This window comes from Oryctolagus cuniculus, chromosome 5 (genome assembly GCF_051225735.1).
Source record: "Oryctolagus cuniculus isolate XC-2025 breed Fujian yellow rabbit chromosome 5, ASM5122573v1, whole genome shotgun sequence".
NCBI classification, from domain to species: Eukaryota; Metazoa; Chordata; class Mammalia; order Lagomorpha; family Leporidae; genus Oryctolagus; species Oryctolagus cuniculus.
Window position 1 is genome coordinate 70,733,977 of NC_142871.1, and position 20,537 is coordinate 70,754,513.

Consider the following 20,537-nt stretch of genomic DNA (forward strand, 5'->3'; position numbering starts at 1 on the left):
GTGGGGAGAGACCCCAGTGCAGGATCCTTGGTTCAATACGGTGAAGCCCAAAAGGTCAAGAACACAAGTTTATTCAGTGGCCAAAAAATGGAGAAACGAGAGCCTCACTCACAAATCAGGTTCTCTATGTGTTGGGGCTGAGGAGCCCTAGATATGGATACGGAGCAACAGGAATGAAGAGGAGGCAGTTTCATGTCTCTTCCTGGAATAGGCAGAGATTTCTCAAAACTCAGGTGACTCTCTTTTCACCCCTTGTAAGGGGCCCGCTATATCCTGCCATGGCGACTGTGTGTCAGTGAGCATGGAAATAGGAGGTCTGAGGTTTTCTAGAGGTTACTCAGTCAGCCATATCGGGCTTAACTGCTTCAGGTCTGTTAGCCTGAGGAGGGACTTCTGACCAGAAGGTGTCCTGTATCAAAGAGAAATGAGGGGGCGGGGGGGGGGGGGGGAGGCACGGGGTGAGGGGGGGGACGCTTTACTAGGCTCGGAGGCATTACCCCGGGTAATTAGTCTCCCTATATAAAGCCACCTGATTTTGCACCCAGAGAAATGCTGAAGTGTGTTTAGGGCTTACTGAGGTTTATTCATCAGACATCACTGAATACCCCTCTGTGTCAGCCCACTGTGGTCAGCGTGTTCAGATTATGTTCATCTTTTCGTGATCTTACATACTTTCCCTATATGCAGTTCCTTCCACCTCTACAAGATGTTCCACAGCCCCATGTCCATGGATTAAAGGTCTCCTTTCCCAGTTCTGGTTCTGGTCACTCTCCAACTCAGGTCTTCTGCTCCAGACAGTCTGTTTACTCACTTCACCTATAAAAACTATGCTACATTGGGATGCAGTGATAGCATCACTTGCTGTTTTCTGAAAGTCTTTTTATTTATTTATTTATTTGCATGCATTTGATAAAAACAACTTTAGGAACATAGTAATTCTTCCCACTGTACTCGGCCTCCCACACCTCTTCCACTTCCCTTTGCTGTTCCCAGTCTTGTGTTTTACTAGGATCTATTTTCATTCATGAAAATCTTTTGATACTCAGCTCTATTTATACTGCCAGCACTGAAATTTTAGTTGACTAAGTAAATAAAATGGTAACATAAATGGAATTTTCCTGGAAAATGAAATTAAAAGATAAGATGATTTTTGGGGGCCAGCGCTGTGGCTCACTTGGTTAATCCTCCACCTTGCAGCGCCAGCATCCTATATGGGCACTGGTTCTAGTCCCGATTGCTCCTTTTGCAGTCCAGCTCTCTGCTGTGGCCAGGGAGGGCAATGGAGAATGGCCCAGGTGCTTGGGCCCCTGCACCCGCATGGGAGACCAGGAGGAAGCTCCTGGCTCCTGGCTTCAGATCAGCACAGCGCCGGCCGTAGTGGCCATTTGGAGAGTGAACCAATGGAAGGAAGACCTTTCTCTCTGCCTCTCTCTCTCTCTCTCTAACTCTACCTGTCAAATAAATTTAAAAAAAAAAAAAAAAGATGATGTTTGATGCAAAAAAAAAATTGAAATTCATGATATGAGCAGTCTTCAAAAAGTTCATGAAATGCGTTTTATTGAAAGAACTATGCATGGATTTCAAAATGTCTTTGCATTGACAAGTATCTTTTAATTCCCTTTTCCACACGATCATATGTGTTATCTTTATTAGTTACATATTTCTCATCTCTATTATTAGAAAGTTTCATGAAACCAGTAACAATGCTCTATTAGTTACCATATCCATTGACTCATAATTCACACTTATTACTGATTTTTGATATGATTATTGAGGTGAATGAATAAATCTCAAAGGAATGATATTGAAAGAAAAGATCAGTTGTTTTAGAAAAAGTCCCCATACTGAGTAGCCACTAGGTGACAGCAAATATTTACAAGTAAATTTTTATGATTGTCACTAGATGGCGATCAAGGATCAGTCTCAAAATAAGATATACCATAATAAAGTTATATTTATTTCTCTGAGTAGTCCATTCCTTTTTGATGAACATTTATAAGGCTTTCATTACCTGTTCTAATCTTTGACACCTACTTGCTCCTTTCCTTTACTGGTCTTATCAGTAGTAGCAATAGGTAATTATCACTGTTAATTTAATATATCAGATTTCAAATTTAACAAGTTTATTTTATGCTTTTAAATGGTCTACTCTTAAGAGTTGTATAATCTGATTTTATAAATAATATCATAAAGTTATAAGTGAATATGGAATATGCATCATACGCTCTGTCATTTTATATAATTTTAGCTATAAAACAGATGAACTCAAAAAGAGAGAAGCTACCAGGTTTTTAGCCATACCATCGAACTAGTTTCATTTACATAAGGGTACAAGAAAATGTTGAGGGGCCGATGCTGCGGTGTAGCAGATGAGGCCACCACCTGCAGTGCCGGCATCCCATATGGGCACCGGTTCGTATCCCAGCTGTTCCACTTCCAATCCAGCCTCTGCTATGGCCTGGGAAAACAATAGAAGATGGCCCAAGCCCTTGGGCCTCTGTACCCTCATGGGAGACCTGGTAGAAGCTCCTGGCTCCTGATTTCGGATCGGCTCAGCTCCAGCCATTTTGGCCAATTGGAGAGTGAACCAGCAGATGGAATACCCCTCTCTGTCTCTCTCACTCTCGCTCTTTCTCTGCCTTTCCTTCTCTCTCTGTATAACTCTAAAATCAAACAAATAAATAAATCTTTAAAAAAAAAAAAGGAAATGTTGAACCACCCTATTTGTAAATCTTCAGGAATTGTTACACAACTTCTTCATTGGCTCAGTTTTAGTTTTTACTACTCTTCATTTTATTCAAAGCTTCGTGGTTTACATTTCATTAAATATATATATTTACCAGTATTTTGAGTGACTTATTAGTTTGTTAATGAGCTCATGCAAGTTTAACTATAAATAGAATTTCCTTTATCATACTTTTATTTTTGGCCATTTCTTTTTTTTAGTAACAAACAAGTGGGGCCAGCATTGTAGCATGTAGCAGGTTAAGCCACCACCTGTGACGTCTAGCATCCCATATAGGTTCCAGTTCATATCCCCACTGCTCCCTTTCCATTCCAGCTGCCTGATAATGCTCTGGGCAAAAACAGCAGAAGATGCTCCTAAAATTTGGGCCCCTCCACCCAAAAGGGAGACTGGAAGGAACTCCTGGCTACTGGCTTCAGCTTGGCCCAACCCTGGCCTTTGTGGCCATATGGAGAGTGAACCAGCAGACGGATGATCTCTCTCCCTCTCTCTCTGTAGCTGTAAAGTTCAAATAAATCTTTTTAAAGAAAATTAGATTTTTCTATGTACTTTTGAAAAAATAGCAAGTATAATGTCATGATAAAAATTGCATATTACTGCATCTCATCATCAACTCCCTAAAGGCAACTAAATATGCATGTGTTTCATGGAAGTGGTTAAACAGAATTAAAAATTATAAGAATTAAAGCAAACAAAAAATTTTTATATGTTTAATACTAAAATTAAAGGTTTGGGTTTTTTTGTTTTCTTCTAAAATTTAACAGTTTAGGTGAGTAGTATCTTCTCTCCTTTGAGTAAAGTATTAGATGATAAAAATATTTTTTGAGCTAAAAATCCAGAAAAAAATACACAACTTGGGTTGAAATTTTACAACTTAGGCAAGTTTGTAAAGTAAAATGAGCACTGTAAGAAAAACCAGTTAGTTCCTATGGATCCATTAGCTGAGAAAACATATTTTTAGGAAAACTTGTTGACATTCTGTTAATATTGTCTAATAATTCCTTTCTCTTTATTACACAGACATTATGTACCATTGTTCTGATTTTAAATTATTAAACTTTGGTTTCACTTAATGTATCACAAGGCTTCATTAAAATGATATATTAAGAATTTATTTCTGGGTCCAGTGCTCTGGCGTAGTGGTTTAAGCCTCTGCCTATGGCACTAGCATCCCATATGGGCGCCAATTCGTGTCCTGGCTGCTCCTCTTCCAATCTAGCTCTCTGCTATTGCCTGGGAGAAAGCAGTGGAAGATGACCCAAGTGCTTGGGCCCCTGCACCTGCAGGAGCTCCTGGCTCCTGGTTTCAGATTGGCCCAGCTCTGGCTGTTGTGATCATTTGGGGAGTAAACTAGTGGATGGAAGATCTCTTTCTGTCTCTCCCTCTCTGTAACTCTCCTTCTCAAATAAATAAATAAATCTTAAAAAAAAAAAAAGAATTATATTTCTGGAGGTCAGCGTTGTGATGCAGTGAGTTAAGCTGCCATCTACAATACCCACATGCCATATGTATGCCAGTTCAAATCCCAGCTGCTCCACTTTCCATCCTGTTCCCTGCCAATACACCAGAGAGAGCAGCAGAAGATGGCCCAAGTGTTTGGGCCCCTGCCCCACATAGGAGACCTGAATGGAGTTCCAAGCTCCTGACTTTGTCCTGGCCCAACCCCGGTCATTATGACCATTTGAAGAGTGAACTAGTGGATGGAAGATAACTCATTCTGTCTCTCTCTCTCTCTCTTCCTCTCCCCTTCTGTGTAAGTCTGCCTTTCAAACAAATAAAAAAATTTTTGAAAATCTTACTTCCTTTCAGAATATAATTTATTAAAGAATCATCCAATGTTTATTATGGTTAAATGTGTAAATGTTTTTTCCATAGTTTGTCTAACACTTACCTATATATAAATATGTATAAGTACAATTAATTACACTTTTAGTGCAGTAATTGTTGCATTTTTCACTGTATTTGTATTGTATATTTACACCTAGATATCCTGAAAATAGGTATCTTTAGGGGTAAGAGCTAATGTTGTACCCTGTGGTTTAATATACAGAATCAGAATGAAGAGGGATAGATAAGAATCTTTCATTTTTATTCTGGTGTACTTCCATTTAAATGTTTGCATAGTGTGGTCACATAAAGTGAAGGAAATCAAAGCGTGAAGATATTGAATATGAAAAAAATTAATGAATGCCATAAATATCCTTAATGTTATGTTTAATTAAATTTCATATAGAGAAAAATAATAAAATGCTATAATAGTAAGTTCAGTTTTGCAGGGTAATATTTCTTTATTTTATTTTATTTAATGAACATAAATTTCCAAAGTACAGCTTATGGATTACAATAGCTTCCCCCCCCAATAACTTCCCTCCCACCCACAAAACTCCCCTCTCCCACTCCCTTTCCCCTTCCATTCACATCAAGATTAATTTTCAATTATCTTTATATACAGAAGATCAATTTAGCATATATTAAGTAAAGATTTCAACAGTTTGCGCCCAGACAGAAACACAAAGTGTAAAATACTATTTGAGTACTAGTTATAGCATTAATTAAACACCTAAGAGTAATTGTGTATTAATTACAGAGTTCAACCGATAGTTTTAAGTAGAACATAAAAAATACTAAAAGGGTAAAGTATTAAGTTCTTTTTTTTCTTTCTTTTTTTTGTTTTTTTATATAGTTATTTTTTTTTATTTAATAAATGTGAATTTACAAAGTGTAACTTTTGTATTGTTATGGCTCCCCACCCCCAACCTCCCTCCCTCCCGTGGCCCTCCCCTCCCCGACTCCCTCTCCCATCCCGCCCTTCATTGAGTTTCATTTTCAATTACCTTCATATACTGAAGATCAACTTAGTATAAACTAAGCAAGGATTTCAACAGGCTGCACTCACAACCGTACAAGGTATAGGGTATTGTTTGACTAGTAGTGTTGTTTTTAAGTTTCATAGTAAAGCACATTAAGGACAGAGATCCTACGTGGGGAGCATGTACCCAGTGACTCCCGTTGTTGATTTAACAATTGGCACTCTTATTTATGACGTCAGCAATCACCCGAGACTCTTGCTATGAGCTGTCTAGGCTATTTCCATAGCAAGACAATATTTCTAATGTATTTTTCTCAAATTTTTGACTCATTACAGAAGTGTCATGTTAATTGTGCTTACCTCCTTTAAATGCAGTGTAATTATATATTTTAAAAACAACTTCTTACAAAATGGTCTTTTATGTAATGTTTATTTCCAACTTTAATTTGTATTATCTATTTGATTTGCAGATTGCTCTAGGAACAGTTACTAATGTGGAAGAAGCAGTGAAGTGGATAAGTTACACTTATCTTTATGTACGGATGAGAGCAAATCCATTAGTATATGGCATCAGTCACAAGGCGTACCAGGTAGAAAACTCATTAATTAAAAAAAATTAAAACCTTATTTTTGTTTTGTAATCCTTTAATGATATGAGGATACATATTTTTTCCTCTTACTTCATATGAAGAGAGTTAGGTCCCTGGAAGAAAAACAAAGGGCTTTAATCTTTAATGCTAAAGAAAATTAAAACTGCCCTTTTTCTGTGTTTAAATGTCTTTTCCTACTGAAACCAATAAGTGAATCATTATATTATTAACAGTTTATTATTCAAATAAACGAGACATGAGGAAACAGGCAAAAGCCTTCTATATGATCTATTCCTTTTGTCAAGTCTCTTCTAAACTCTGTTCAGAAATTGAAAGATAACATTAATGAGTTATTGTTTTAACACATTGGAGGCGGGGATTACTGCATATGCGTAGATTGAGAATTGGATGCATGTGATAGCTGCTCCTCCCATGAACTTCACAGCTGTGTGGTCCATGTGTTCCACAGATCCTGTTAGATCTTGTCTGTAGACCTTTGCTTTATGTACTGTAAGTGCTTCCTAATTACAGATACACCCCAATTCTTATCTAATTAAAACATCATTTCACCATCATCATATGAATATTTAGTAGTGTTAAGTCAAAATTTGCAAAGAAGTTAATATAATTAAAAATTATAATTTTCTTCTGTTTACTTTATAGCCTAGTTTTTGTATATTTCAAAATAGTGTGCAGTCTTTGTTTTTTTCATGTTTTCTTTTCCTGTATAGTAGATTTTACTATGGAAAAATTGAAACTTAAGGCTTAGGCAGGAGGCACAGAGATAAGGAAAGCAGCACCAGCAACTAGTTCTGAGGCAGTTAATCTAAAATCGTTATCTTTTTCATGCTTAAGTTCTCCCTAAATGACATTCAACTACTTTTCTTCTTCTCAGTTGAGATATGTGCTTATTTTCAAATGAATAGCTTCTTTTAAGCTAAAAAGTTCTATTACAAAATATAAATATATTATAACCTTACACATTTTAAAGACTATGAAATTGGCTACTCTCACTTAAAAGTAGGGACATGATGAGAAAGGTCAATGAAAATATTCTGAAGGAATAAAGAAAAACAAAGCAAGAGCCAGTGTTAAGTGTAGCCATTAAGACTTTGCATGGGATGCCGGCATCCCATATATCAACAGGTGGATTTGAGTTCAGCTTTTCTTCTGATTCTAGCTTCCTGATACTGTACATGCTGGGTAGTCAGCAGATGATGACTCAAGTAGTGGGATCCTCCCACACGGAAGACCCAAATTGAGTTCCATGCTCCTGACTTCGGCCTGCCCCAGCCTCAGGCATTGTGGGCATTTGGGGAAACCAGCAAATAAAAGACCTCTCATTGTCTGTTTCTTCCTCTGTCTCTTTCTTTAACTCCTTCCCTCTGCCTTTCAAATAAAATGAAAACAAATAAATTTTTAAATAATAGAAAAAGCAACAACATGCGTTTTCATGGGCTAAGCCATCTCAAATCTTGGAGCAAAAGAGAGACATCAGTTGATTTTTAATTATCAGGTTAATATCAGAAATTATTTTTGTGTACTTTTCTAGTATAAAGGATTTTTTTTTCTACCAAGATATTTTGTTTCACAGTTTCATAGTTCAGATAGTCTTGACCTTTTTTTGACTTATATATTTTGATTTTATTACTCAATATGAATTTGTAGCCATAATACCCTTATGAACTAGTTCTAATCAAATAGTTAAAAAGAGTACTTTTTGATGTTTAGTAAATATGATTAATAAAGCAGTTTTATAAGGCTGATACTTACAGTATATCACTTAGAGCAAATATTTAAGACTTGCTGTATTTGTTTATCATTCCAGACTCCATCTTACTTCCCTGCCATTAATTTCCATTTGCTTCATTTTTCTGATGTATAAAACATAGTTTAGTTGTATTTTGGCACAAATAAGTTATCATAAAAATATAAATTACAACAAATAGTAGGAGTACTAACTCATTAATTGATTTCTAAAGTGTTTTGCACTTCCCTGGCTCCTTATTAAAGATCATATTTCATTTTATTGCTCATGACCAAAGAGTGATCTTCAATACTTGGTATGTGTATACGTATGGTATGCATACAGATATTTACAGATACACATCATAGTAACGAGTGCTTGTTAATGTCATTTCTGCTTAGTAGAAGACTGTAATCTTTTCCAGGGAGAAAAAATCATTGCCTATTTCCTTTTACTCTTTGTTTCTATTATTATTATTATTATAGAGAAGATAGATCAATTTTCCCATCAACTGTTAGGAAAATTACTAGAACAGTAAATATATTTATTTTCCTTCTTATTTATTTTTAAGGCAGAGTGCCTGACAGACAGACAGACAAAGCTACCATTCCTTGGTTTACCCCTTAAATATTCACAATACCTGGGGCTGGAGTAGAGTCAAAACCAAGAAAAAGCAACAGTATCCAGGTCTCTCACATGGTTAACAGAAACCCAATTACTTGACCTATCACCGCTGCCTCCCAAGGCCCAAAGTCTACATTTGGAGGACTGGAGTTAGGAGTCAAAGCTTGGAATCAAACCCAGATACAGTGATGAGAGACATGGGTATATTAACCCCTAAATTAGCTGGCTTTCTAAAACTGTATTTTTTAAAAAGTAACTTTTGTGGCCAGTGTTGTGGCTCAGCTCATTAAACCACTGCAAAACCAGCTGCAAAACCAGCATCCCATACAAGCAACAATTTGACTCCCAGCTGCTCTGCTTCTGATCCAGCTCCCTGCTAACACACCTGGGACAGCAGCAGAAGATGGCCCAAGTACTTGAGGCCCTGCACTCACATGGGAGACCTTGATGGGTCTCCAGGCTCCTGGATGCCATGTGACCCATCCCTGTCTATTGCGGCCATTTTAGGAGTCAGCCAGCAGTTGGAAGATCCATCTCTTTTTTTGTTTTAATTTATGTTATACAAGTTTCATGTACTTCATATATACAGATTTAGGAACATAGTAACACTTCCCCCCACCTTCCCTCATGCCCACGCTCCAACCCTTCCTCCTCCTCCCTCTCACATTCCCACTCTTACTTTTACAAAGATATGTTTTCAGTGTACTTAATGAACATATAGTTATCCCTACACGTAGTAAAAGAGTTCAATGAATAGTATGAAAAGAAAGAAAAAAAACCGTCTCTCTCTCTCTGTCTCTCTCGCTCTCTCCCTTTCTCCCTCTGTCCTTCCCTCCCTCTGTCTCTGTCTCTCCTCTCTCTCTGTGATTCTGCCTTTCAAACAATTTTTTTAAAAAAGAAGAAATCTACACTTATTTTTATATATCTTGATATTGATGGAGAAAAGCATTGTTTCATTTCTCTGAGTAACTGATAAACTAGGAATATGATTTGATAATTTAAAATCCCTTCTTATTTTACTGTAGAAGTAGAGAACAATTACTCTTGTATTCTAATCTGATTTTCAGTTTTTGAAATACTAAATGTTACAAGATCATAAAAGAATTTTAGATTCCAAAGTACTAACGTTGAAGAGACTGTGCAGATTGGTAATTCTAATGAATTTTCAAAACTTCCTTTACTTAATGGAATAAAATATTTTCTAGGTATCATCTAAATGTATGTAGATGTATTTTTTAAGTTGTAATAAAAAATTCAAAGCAAGAAAAATCTAATTTCCACAAATAGGTATTTTTACAAGATGACTCACTAAAGAAATATCTATGTGTATCTTTTTCTTTGAGATTGACCCAACATTAAGAAAACATCGAGAACAATTGGTCATTGAAGTTGGACGAAAATTAGACAAAGCTCAGATGATTCGTTTTGAAGAACGGACTGGATACTTTTCCTCAACTGACTTGGGTAGAACCGCCAGCCACTACTATATTAAATACAGCACCATTGAGGTATTATCCTGGGCAGAATGTTTTTAGACATAAATACTTCCTAGACTTCAAAATATATTATTAATACAAAATAACAAAAAGTATATAATTGAACAAAATGTGTTTAACTTACATGAATTCAGTGATATACCCTCAGTAAAGACAAGCAAAAGAGAAAGAATCCTCTTGCTATCTTGTTCAAAAAGTGTATTCCAAACAGTAGACAAATACCCACCTAAAATTGTCAGAGTGTATTTGGGAGACCTGTGGAATGAAAGTCTGAATGATTTTAATTGCAAGGGAATGATTTAATGGTATCTATGAATGAAAAGTTGAAAAATTAACTACATGTTATCAAGAAGCAATGCGTTTAAAAAGAGCTAAACACTCTGACCTCGGAATCAACCCTTATGGCACTCTAGTTTGGCTGAAAAGCCCAGGGAAGCATTTCAGTCATGGAAAGCCAAGACACTGTGGCAAAAAATCTTCTATGCGAAGAACCTCTGCGGGTGAGACCTCGGTGGAAAGAAACAGGCATCAGAGAAGGAGGTACTTCTTTTCTCTGAAGGGAGAAGAGAACTTCCACTTTGCTCATGGCCTTGTCAAAATACTGAAGGAGTTTGTGGATTCAAAAGGCTTCCGTAGCTTAGGCAGCTCTTGTGAAAAGCCTCCAGGGATCACTGACATCATATATAAGAGTGTTAATTGTTAAATTAACAACAGGAGTCACTGTGCGCTAACTTCCTATGCAGGACCTCTGTCTTCAGAGTTGTATTTTATATATAGTAAGTTAAATAGTAAATAGTAATAGTAAAACTGGTTCTCAAAGAGTTACTTCATTTTAGTGTATTAAGTGGAAGATATTCTTATGTCTCATGAGTTATAGTTATGTCTAAGTGCTCACAAAAGATTTATCATTCTTGGTTCTTCTTTAAAGATAAAAGTTTCTAAAAGAGAAAAAAGAAAGAAAGTGCAATGACTTTGAATAGCCCTTGTCTGGACTTTTGAGGAACAGTTTTTGTTCTTGTTTTCTGTTTTGTTTTGTTTTTTGTTATATTTTGTTTTGTTTTTCTTTCTCTTTTGTTTTTCTTCTTCATGCAAAATGTTGAACTCTTTACCTAGAATAGACTTAATCGTCTGTGTATAAAGTTAAATGAAAATAGATCTTAGTAAAAAACATGACCAGGAACAGTAGAGGGAAGAAGAGGTGCAGGAGTGTGGGTGGGAGGGCAGGTACAGTGAAAAGAATTATTGTGTTCCTAAAGTTGTATTTAATGAAATGTATGCAAATAAAAATAGATAGATAGATAGATAGATAGATAAAAAGAGCTAAAGAAATGAATAATTACCAGGGCAACCTAGCTATACCATATGAGCAATTTAAGGGATTTTCAAGAACAATTTTGATTGCTCAATTGTAGCCTTAATGTTGCCTTTTGATGAAGTCCTTTGTAAAAACAGGAAATCTCTTTAACATTTACATCTAGTATATTATGTCTTTGTCTGCTCATATACATTTGTTAGTTTGTGGAAAAATTAAACAGTGACTTACCTTCAGAAGAAATTTTAAATTTGAAAAGAGGGAGAAGGGTTAAGGTGAAGTATTACCTTGTTTTCCTTTCCCAGTGAAATATTTGAATTTTTAAAAAAAAAATTTTATTTAATTATTTATTTGAAATGCAGTTACAGAGGGAGGAGGAGAGAAAGAGAGAAATTAACTCCTCAAATGGCCACAACAGCCAGGGCTGGTGCAGCCCAGTGCTAGGAGCCTAAACGCCATCTGAGTCTCACATGTGGGTACAGGGGCCCAAGAACTTGTGCCATTTTCTGCTGCTTTCTTAGACACATTACCAGGGAGTTGGATTGGAAGTGGAGCAGTCAGGACTCAAACTGTCATTTATTATGGGATGCCAGTGTCACAGGGAGCAGCTTAATCCCACTATGCCACAACATTGGCTCTTAATTTTTTTTCTTATATCTGTTTTAGTTTTATGCTTAAAATTGTTCTTAAAATAAGGGGTGAAAGTAATAGAAGTCATTTAAATGAGATTTTAAAAATATGAAAACCTTGGCTTATGTGAAATGTAGGTTTTATACTCAGTTAACATTTACTATGCATATCCTGGGCTTCAGAAAATACCTTCATGTTTTTCTCCATCTTTTCCAAATAAGCCTTGGATTTGTATATCATTTTAGGTTCCTTCCAAACCTTTCGAGTGTAACACCTTACAAGGGCAGTCTGGTGGGTCCTCAACTCAACACATTTTCCCTGGCCTTTCTCATATTTCCACATGCTAGCATGTTGCTGATGAACAGTTCTAAAAGTGCTTGCAGTTCTTTAGGGGAACTCAGCTTTGTCTTTATTCTGTATGACCCTTGACTATTTTTATGCATCCCAGTTTTCTGATTTTCTATATACCCTCACTAGTTACATTGTGAGAATCTTAAGATTACATATCGGCTGGCACCACGGCTCAATAGGCTAATCCTCTGCCTGCGGTGCCGGCATACCAGGTTCTAGTCCCGGTCGGGGCACCGGATTCTGTCCTGGTCGCTCCTCTTCCTGTCCAGCTCTCTGCTGTGGCCCGGTAAGGCAGTGGAGGATGGCCCAACTGCTTGGGCCCTTCACCTGCATGGGAGACCAGGAGAAGCACCTGGCTCCTGCCATCAGATCAGCGTGGTGCGCCGGCCATGGCGGCCATTGGAGGGTGAACCAACGGCAAAGGAAGACCTTTCTCTCTGTCTCTCTCTCTCACTGTCCACTCTGCCTGTCAAAAAAAAAAAAAAAAAAAAGATTATATATCCATATGCATTACATTTAATTACAACTCTCTGAATTTCACATGATATATGATCAACTTAGAGATGGTGAGTGGTGCAAATTTCTACATGCCTGTGCTGAAAACAAAGACAATGTTATGATGATATATCTTTATATATCTAATGTCTATCTCACTAGTAGATTTTATTGATCCCTTTGCTTTTAAAGGCCTTTCTTGTTATGTTTTAGTAATTTTTTAGGCATTTGATAAATTTGGTAATGTTTAATAAGGTAATAATTTAGAATACTAGACCACAGACATTACAACTGCACTGTTTAGCACCAGATGTTTTTAAAGATTGTGTTATTTGTAATAGCATTGTATTGTAAAATAATTTTATTGGCATTTTAATTTTATCTAAATGTTATATTTATCTTGGTAGACCTTTAATGAACTCTTTGATGCACACAAAACTGAAGGTGATATCTTTGCTATAGTTTCCAAAGCTGAAGAATTTGATCAAATCAAGGTAAGATTATTTGAAGCTACCAAATGCATACTGCGTATCTGCATTTGTTCATTTATAAAAGCTTAAAATTAATTGTTCCTGATACAGTATAGGTTGTGTGATACTTTACATTTGGAGTATGAACATGTTCTTCCATTCATCAATAATATCCACTATCCTATATTAAAGTATTACTATCATACCTGACATCTTGCTTTGCTTCAATCTTAAATCAAGGAATTTGAATAAATCTTAACAGTAATGGAACTATCAAAGAATGTAGTATGTAGTTTTGGTTCATTTGAAATATAAAGTTCGCTGAGAAATGTAAAGTTCATTTATGATTCAAGCTTAGATATGAATATTTCTGTTCTCATATTATAATTTAATCTTGTTAACAGTAAAAACTTTAATACTTTGAAATCATACTACTTCACAGCTTTAAGCTATGAATATGTTATACTATATAAAAATATATATCTTTAATGAATGCATTTGAAAATAATTCAAGCTTGCCTTAATCCAATTGGGCAGAGGTTTTACACTGGTCAAATAAAAAATGAAATCTCATCAACTGAAGGATGGTGAGGTCAGAAGATTTAATTTTTGTGGCATATCAAATTTTTATATGTCAATGGCAGCTTTAATATTGGTGATGAATAATAAAATGTAATTGTATCAGCCTCAAGATAGTTTCATACTATATTTTATTAGCTACCTTTAGAAAACTATTATTATTTAGCAATGCAGAAAGAAAATGTCAGTTTATAATGAATAGAAATTTAAAAAAATGTGTTTCATTTCAATATAAAAATTTTCAATAAATCAATCTAAATGTTCCTTTAAAAATGTTGATTCTTCTAGGTCAGAGAAGAGGAAATAGAGGAATTAGATGCCTTATTAAACAACTTCTGTGAACTCTCAGCTCCTGGAGGTGTAGAAAATAGTTATGGGAAAATAAACATCTTACTTCAAACTTACATCAGCCGAGGAGAGATGGACAGTTTCTCCCTTATATCAGATTCTGCATACGTTGCACAGGTAGCAACCTTACTACCTTCCTGTTTGCTCCTTCTTGTTAATCTATAGGCTAAGGAATTAATCCATGCTACACTGTGAATGTATTGTTTGTGACATGCCACCAAACTGCCTTCTATGTCTTAGAACTGGTTCTGTTCATTGGTATGTGTTTTATGTAATCTGTGTTCATAAGTAAGTATTGGGGTTGAGATCTGATGCTTGACATGGCTTTTTTTTCATGTTGCTATCATTTCTATTACAGACTTTTAAAATACTGATAGCCGATTTTTTTCTACTTTAAATGAACAAAGATCATTTCTTAAGGACAATGATATAAGAGTATTTAAGCATACAAAAAAGTTTGTGGGATTCTTGGAGTTTACACCAACGATCGGAAATGTAGACTTTTTACCATTAAATAATTCTTAGTAAATATGCCATATAGTAGATGTTACTTTACAAAAAGTAATTTCTTTTCTCTACTTTCGATTCCTAAAAGTTGAGAACTGAAAGAAAGTTATCCTCTAAACTATAGTTCATATAATTTATCACTTTTTAAAAGTATCATAGTACTCATTATTAAGGTATTTACAGTTTTGTCTTCAAGCCTTCTTGTGAAGTAAAGTAAGTCACTTTTTTGCCCAAGTTATTTTTCAAATGGAAGGTATTACTTCACATACTTACTAAAAGATTATTCTTTGCTTTTCAGGAATACTAAATTCATTATTTTTCATTTAGTAATGCCTCCTTTAAATTAAGGAGAAATTGAAGCTTAATCTTATTTGAAATATGAAAAAGATTGTTCTGTTGTCTTACTTGTAATTTCTTTCAAAGACCTCATAAAGAAAAACTATGTATCACATAAATTATTATTAACTGCCATGAATTTCCAGGAGTGCTTTGAAATAGCTGAAAATATGAAATTCTTAAAAATATGAACCAATATATTGGTAAACAATTTGATCTATATTAGATCTAAATCACATAATTTAAATAGGAATCATTGTTTTTTTCCTTTGTTTTTAACTGGTTTTCTGAAAGAAATATATTGTCATTTCATATTTTCTTATGATTTTTCTCCTATGAGAAACAATGACTTGATCAGCCCTTGTCCTTACTGTCAAGGAACAACTTACTACTTTATTCCTTTTAGTATTTTTTTGTTCTACTTACTACTATTGGTTGAACTCTTTAATTAACACATGGTTATTCTTAGGTGTTTAAATTTAACTGAAAAGTGATCCCTGTTAAATATAAAAGTGGGAATAAGAGAGGGAGGAGATGTACAGTTCAGCACATGCTCAATCTGACTCGCCCCAAAAGGTAGAGTTAGTAATGTGCCAGAGGATTCCAATTCAATCCCATCAAGGTGGCATGTACCAATGCCATCTCACTAGTCCAAGTGATCAGTTTCAGTTCATAATTGATCATAATGATAGGATTAAGAGTCAAAGGGATCACACAAACAAGACTAGTATCTGCTAATACTAACTGATAGAATTATAAAGGAGAGAACTATCCAACATGGGAAGCGGGATACACAGCAGACTCATAGAATGGCAGATGTCCTAAACAGCACTCTGGCCTCAGAGTCAGCCCTTAAGGAATTCAGATCAGGCTAAAAAGCCCATGAGAGTATTTCAGGCATGGAAAACCAAGACACTCTGGCAAAAAAAAAAAAAAAAAGGCAAAAAAAACACACCTAAATGAAAGTTCTCTGTGAGTGAGATTCCAGTAGAAAGAACGGGCCATCAAAGAAGGAGGTACCTTTCTCTGAAGAGAGGAGAGAACTTCCACTTTGACTATGGCTTGGTCTAAATAAGATTGGAGTTGGTGAACTCAAGAGGCTTCCATAGTCTTGGCAACTCATGACAAGAGCCTTGGGTGATTACTGATGCCATAAATAAGAATGTCAATTGTTAAATCAACAACAGGAGTCACTGTACACTTACTCCCCATGTAGGAATCTGTCCTTAATGTGTTGTACTATGTGAATTAACGGTATAACTAGTATTCAAACAATACTTTATACTTTGTGTTTCTGTGTGGGTGCAAACTGATGAAATCTTTACTTAGTCTATCCTAAATTGATCTTCTGTATATAAAGACGATTGAAAATGAAAAAAAAGAAATAGTTAATCATTTAAATAAAAGATAAGATTTCACTGGATTCTGAGTGTATAACCTATCAACATTTCTGCTTCATTCATCATTATGAAAATATTATCAGAGACTGACATATGAATTGCTTCACAATATATAACTTAGTTTCTTCACGATGCGTACCCTGAAAATAAACCTGATTAATACTATATCTCAAATTATCCTTGGTTTTTCTTAAATAGATCTGGATTTATCATCCTTGAATGTTTGTATAAACTATGCTTGAGTAATTCAAGCCATCAGTAATTTCCCAGGCACTCTAAACTCTGTAAAATGGTATTTCCTTCTATATATCTTATACTTTCTTCTCTAGAAATAAACTTCTCTAGAATAAACTCTTACCTCAGATATCTTAGGATTTTATTTAAAAGCATGTATTTATTCTCTCTAAATTGGTCATAGACATTGATCATTAGCCCCATCCAATTTATATCATTCCAGATTAAAATATTCTGTTGGTAAATTTCAAAGTTGGCAAACACGACAAGTAAATAAGTCATCACTTATGTGATATATAAAAACTAATAATTTAGGGGCTGGCATTGTGGCATACCAGGTAAGGCCATCACCTGCGACACTGGCATCCCTAATGGATACTAGTTCAAGTCGCAGTTGCAACAGTTCCAATTCTACTCTCCACTAATGTACCTGGGAAAGCAGAAGAAGGTAGCTCAAGTGCTTGGGCCCCTGTAGCCATGTGGGAGACCCGGATGAAGCTCCTGACTCCTGGCCTAACCTGGCCATTGAAGCCTTTGGGGAGTGAACCAGCAGAAGATCTCTCTCTCTTTCTCTCTGTCTCTCTGTAATTCTTCCTTTAGAATTAATAAAATAAATCTTTAAAAAACAAACAAAGTACAAGTGGGAATGATGTAGAGAAGCCTATTTGGTAGTTACAATCAAATATTTATTTAATTTATCATTTTCTCTTCCTTAAAAAGACTTTTTCTGTCATTCTTAATGAGTAAAAGAACTGTCCTCAGATTTCTAAATATCAATTTTTGGTTTTAAACATCAAGTATTGAAAAAAATAATGCATAGTCAGTTTTCCAAAAAGACAAATGAACATCTTATATAAAACCAAATTCCTTAATTCTTCTTACCATTTTTATCTCATAATTTTAAGCTGAGTCATCTGTTTGTTGTTTAGAGTCTTTATTATTTTTTGTCGCTTTTTATGATTTTGATATTATCCAGAAACATTCTTCACTTTCAAATAAAAATTCTGTGGATATTAGAAGGTATCCTTAAGCCCATGATTTTAAAAACCATATTCAGTAAAACAGTCTGCAGAGTTAATGATTGAAGGAAAGAGGCAAGACAAATGGGCATTAGCTGTGAATATGGGAAAATGATTTAGTGGCCAGTGCCGCAGCTCAATAGGCTAATCCTCCACCTGCGGCGCCGGATCCCGGGTTCTAGTCCCGGTCGGGGCACCGGATTCTGTCCCGGTTGCTCCTCTTCCAGTCCAGCTCTCTGCTGTGGCCTGGAAGTGCAGTGGAGGATGGCCCAGGTCCTTGGGCCCTGCACCCACATGGGAGACCAGGAGAAGCACCAGGCTTCTGGCTTCAGATCAGCACAGTGCACCGGCTTTAGCGCGGTGCAGCGGCCATTGAAGGGTGAACCAACGGAAAAGGAAGACCTTTCTCTCTGTCTCTCTCTCTCACTGTCCACTCTGCCTGTCAAAAAAAAAAAAAAAAAAAAGAGAGAGAGAAAATGATTTAAATATTGTAACCTTCTTTGTGTGTATTAATAAAGTTATCCTTAAACTACTGAGTTTAGAATTGTATTAAGTTCGGAATCATTTAGACCTGGTGTGTTAAGATCAACTAGGTACATGATCTTTGTCAGATTTCCATTCTCTTAAACCCCTGTGTCCATCTGTAAAATCATATCCACACTAATCAAATATAATTGTTATAAATTTTAATACAATAATTTATGTAAAACAAATAAACCATTTATTGGTTTATAAGGATCCATTAATATGGGTAGTTTAAGATTTATTTTTTTTTTAGCAATGCAATCTACTTTTTTTTTAAAGATTTTATTTATTTTATTTGAGAGGTAGAGTTACAGACAGTGAGAGGGAGAGACAGAGAGAAAGGTCTTCTTTCCTTTGGTTCACCCCCCCAAATGGCTGCAACGTCTGGAGCTGCGCCGATCTTAAGCCAAGAGCCAAGCATTTCTTCCCGTTCTCACATGAATGCAGGGGCCCAAGGATTTGGACCATCTTCTACTGATTTTCCAGGCCATAGCAGAGAGCTGGACTGGAAGTGGAGCAGCCGGGACTGGAACGATCGCCCATATGGGATGCCAGCGCCGCAGGCAGAGAATTAACATACTGCGCCATGGCGCCAGGCCCCAAGATTTATGTATTTGAAAGGCAGAGTTAAAGAGAGGGAGGAAAGGAAGGAGCGAGGGAGCAAAGGAGCAAGAGGTGGAGGGAGACAGAAATCTTTAATCTGTTGGTTCACTCCCCAGATGGCTGCATCAACCGGGGCTGTGACAGGCCAAAGCCAGGAGCCAAGAGCTTCTCCCAGGTCTCCCATGTGGGTGCAGTGGCCCAAGAACCTGAGCCATCCTCCACTGCTTTCCTAGGCTCATTAACAGGGAGCTGGATCAGAAGTGGTACAGCCAGGACACGAACCAGTTCTTATATGGGATGCCAGCATCCCAGGTGGCGACTTAACCCACTATACCATAATACTGGCCCCTATAGTCAAGTTAATTTTCTAAATAACATTGTAAATCAATCACTCTATTATACTCACATATCTAGGGGCATCTTAACTTGTCTCATATTTTAGATTCTTCAAAGCCTTCTAAATACATTGCATACCTTTCACCTCTGTTTCATTCCTGTTTGTAAGGTATAAGGGTGGAGCTTGTAAGACTGCCCTCTGAAAGTTAAGCAATTAACATAAACATATAAAGGATGTGATTATTTTTATGTGAACATAACACAGTTAAGGTTGAATGAGGAAAGATGTTGCACACAGTTCAAGGGTACAGCTTGACCTGTACTTTTTTTGAAACTGTTTGAGTAATAAATTTGCTAACAAATTTTCAGACACATTGGATCTAACAATTAGTCTCCCCTTTTATTCTTCAGAATGCAGCTAGAATTGTCCGTGCTCTTTTTGAAATTGCTCTGCGGAAACGTTGGCCTGCCATGACCTACAGGCTCCTGAATCTTAGTAAAGTCATTGACAAGAGGCTTTGGGGTTGGGCTAGCCCTTTGAGACAATTCTCGGTGTTACCACCACACATTCTAACAAGATTAGAAGAAAAAAATCTTACTGTGGATAAGCTGAAGGACATGAGGAAAGATGAAATAGGTAAGAAGGAAGTAAACATGTTTGATTATATTGCTCTGTGCAAATAAAATATTATAGTAGCTGTAAAAATATTATGAGCTTTTACAATATTTATGAGAATCTCTTTTTATCTAAAGTCAAGGAAAAATCACTCCAAATATTATGAAGTTACTTAACACAAATTAGCTATAAAAATTAAACTTACAGAGTGAGATGGTACATTTAGCAGTTAAGCCCACAACTGGCATGCTCAGAATTGGGGCCATGAGTTCTAGTCCTGTCTCCAGCTGCTAATGCACGTGTTGGGAAGTGGCAAGTAATAATACCTGGGTTTCTGCCACTCATGTGGGAGACTTGGATTGAGTTCCAGCTGCTGGCTTCAGTCTGGCTCAGGCATTTGGTGAGTGAATCAGCATAAGAAACTCATCTGTTCATCTCTTTCTCGCTCTCTCTCAACAGAAAAAATTAAACTTTTTTCAAAACCCAAGCATTCTACAAAAAAAAAAAAGAATGAAGTTTATATATTTATACTTAAGCTTTTTATTCAAACACATAAAATTTTAGCTCTAAATGGTGAGAATCATTCAATGATATTTATTCTCAGTTTTTAATTCTACTTTATTTCAAATTCTCTTATGATAAATATCAGCATTATTGCTATAAATAAGAGGCCTTTATGCTCTGTGTTTCTCTGGAGTTTCTAAATAAGCTTCATGACCCAGATACAGATTTTTAAACCCAGTTGGTATCTGTGTGTACATGGC

At 36.1% G+C, this 20,537-nt stretch overlaps 1 protein-coding gene across 1 annotated transcript in view; it reads left to right on the top strand.

Annotated features, from left to right (window-relative positions):
* The window catches only part of ASCC3 (activating signal cointegrator 1 complex subunit 3), a 362,528-nt gene that overhangs the window by 195,924 nt on the left and 146,067 nt on the right, over nucleotides 1-20,537 (top strand). Inside the window, exons 17-21 of the mRNA XM_002714874.6 lie at nucleotides 6,026-6,145; nucleotides 9,860-10,024; nucleotides 13,208-13,294; nucleotides 14,138-14,314; nucleotides 19,569-19,794. Coding sequence (XP_002714920.3) covers nucleotides 6,026-6,145; nucleotides 9,860-10,024; nucleotides 13,208-13,294; nucleotides 14,138-14,314; nucleotides 19,569-19,794 — 775 coding nt within the window. The remainder of the gene's footprint in view (nucleotides 1-6,025; nucleotides 6,146-9,859; nucleotides 10,025-13,207; nucleotides 13,295-14,137; nucleotides 14,315-19,568; nucleotides 19,795-20,537) is intronic.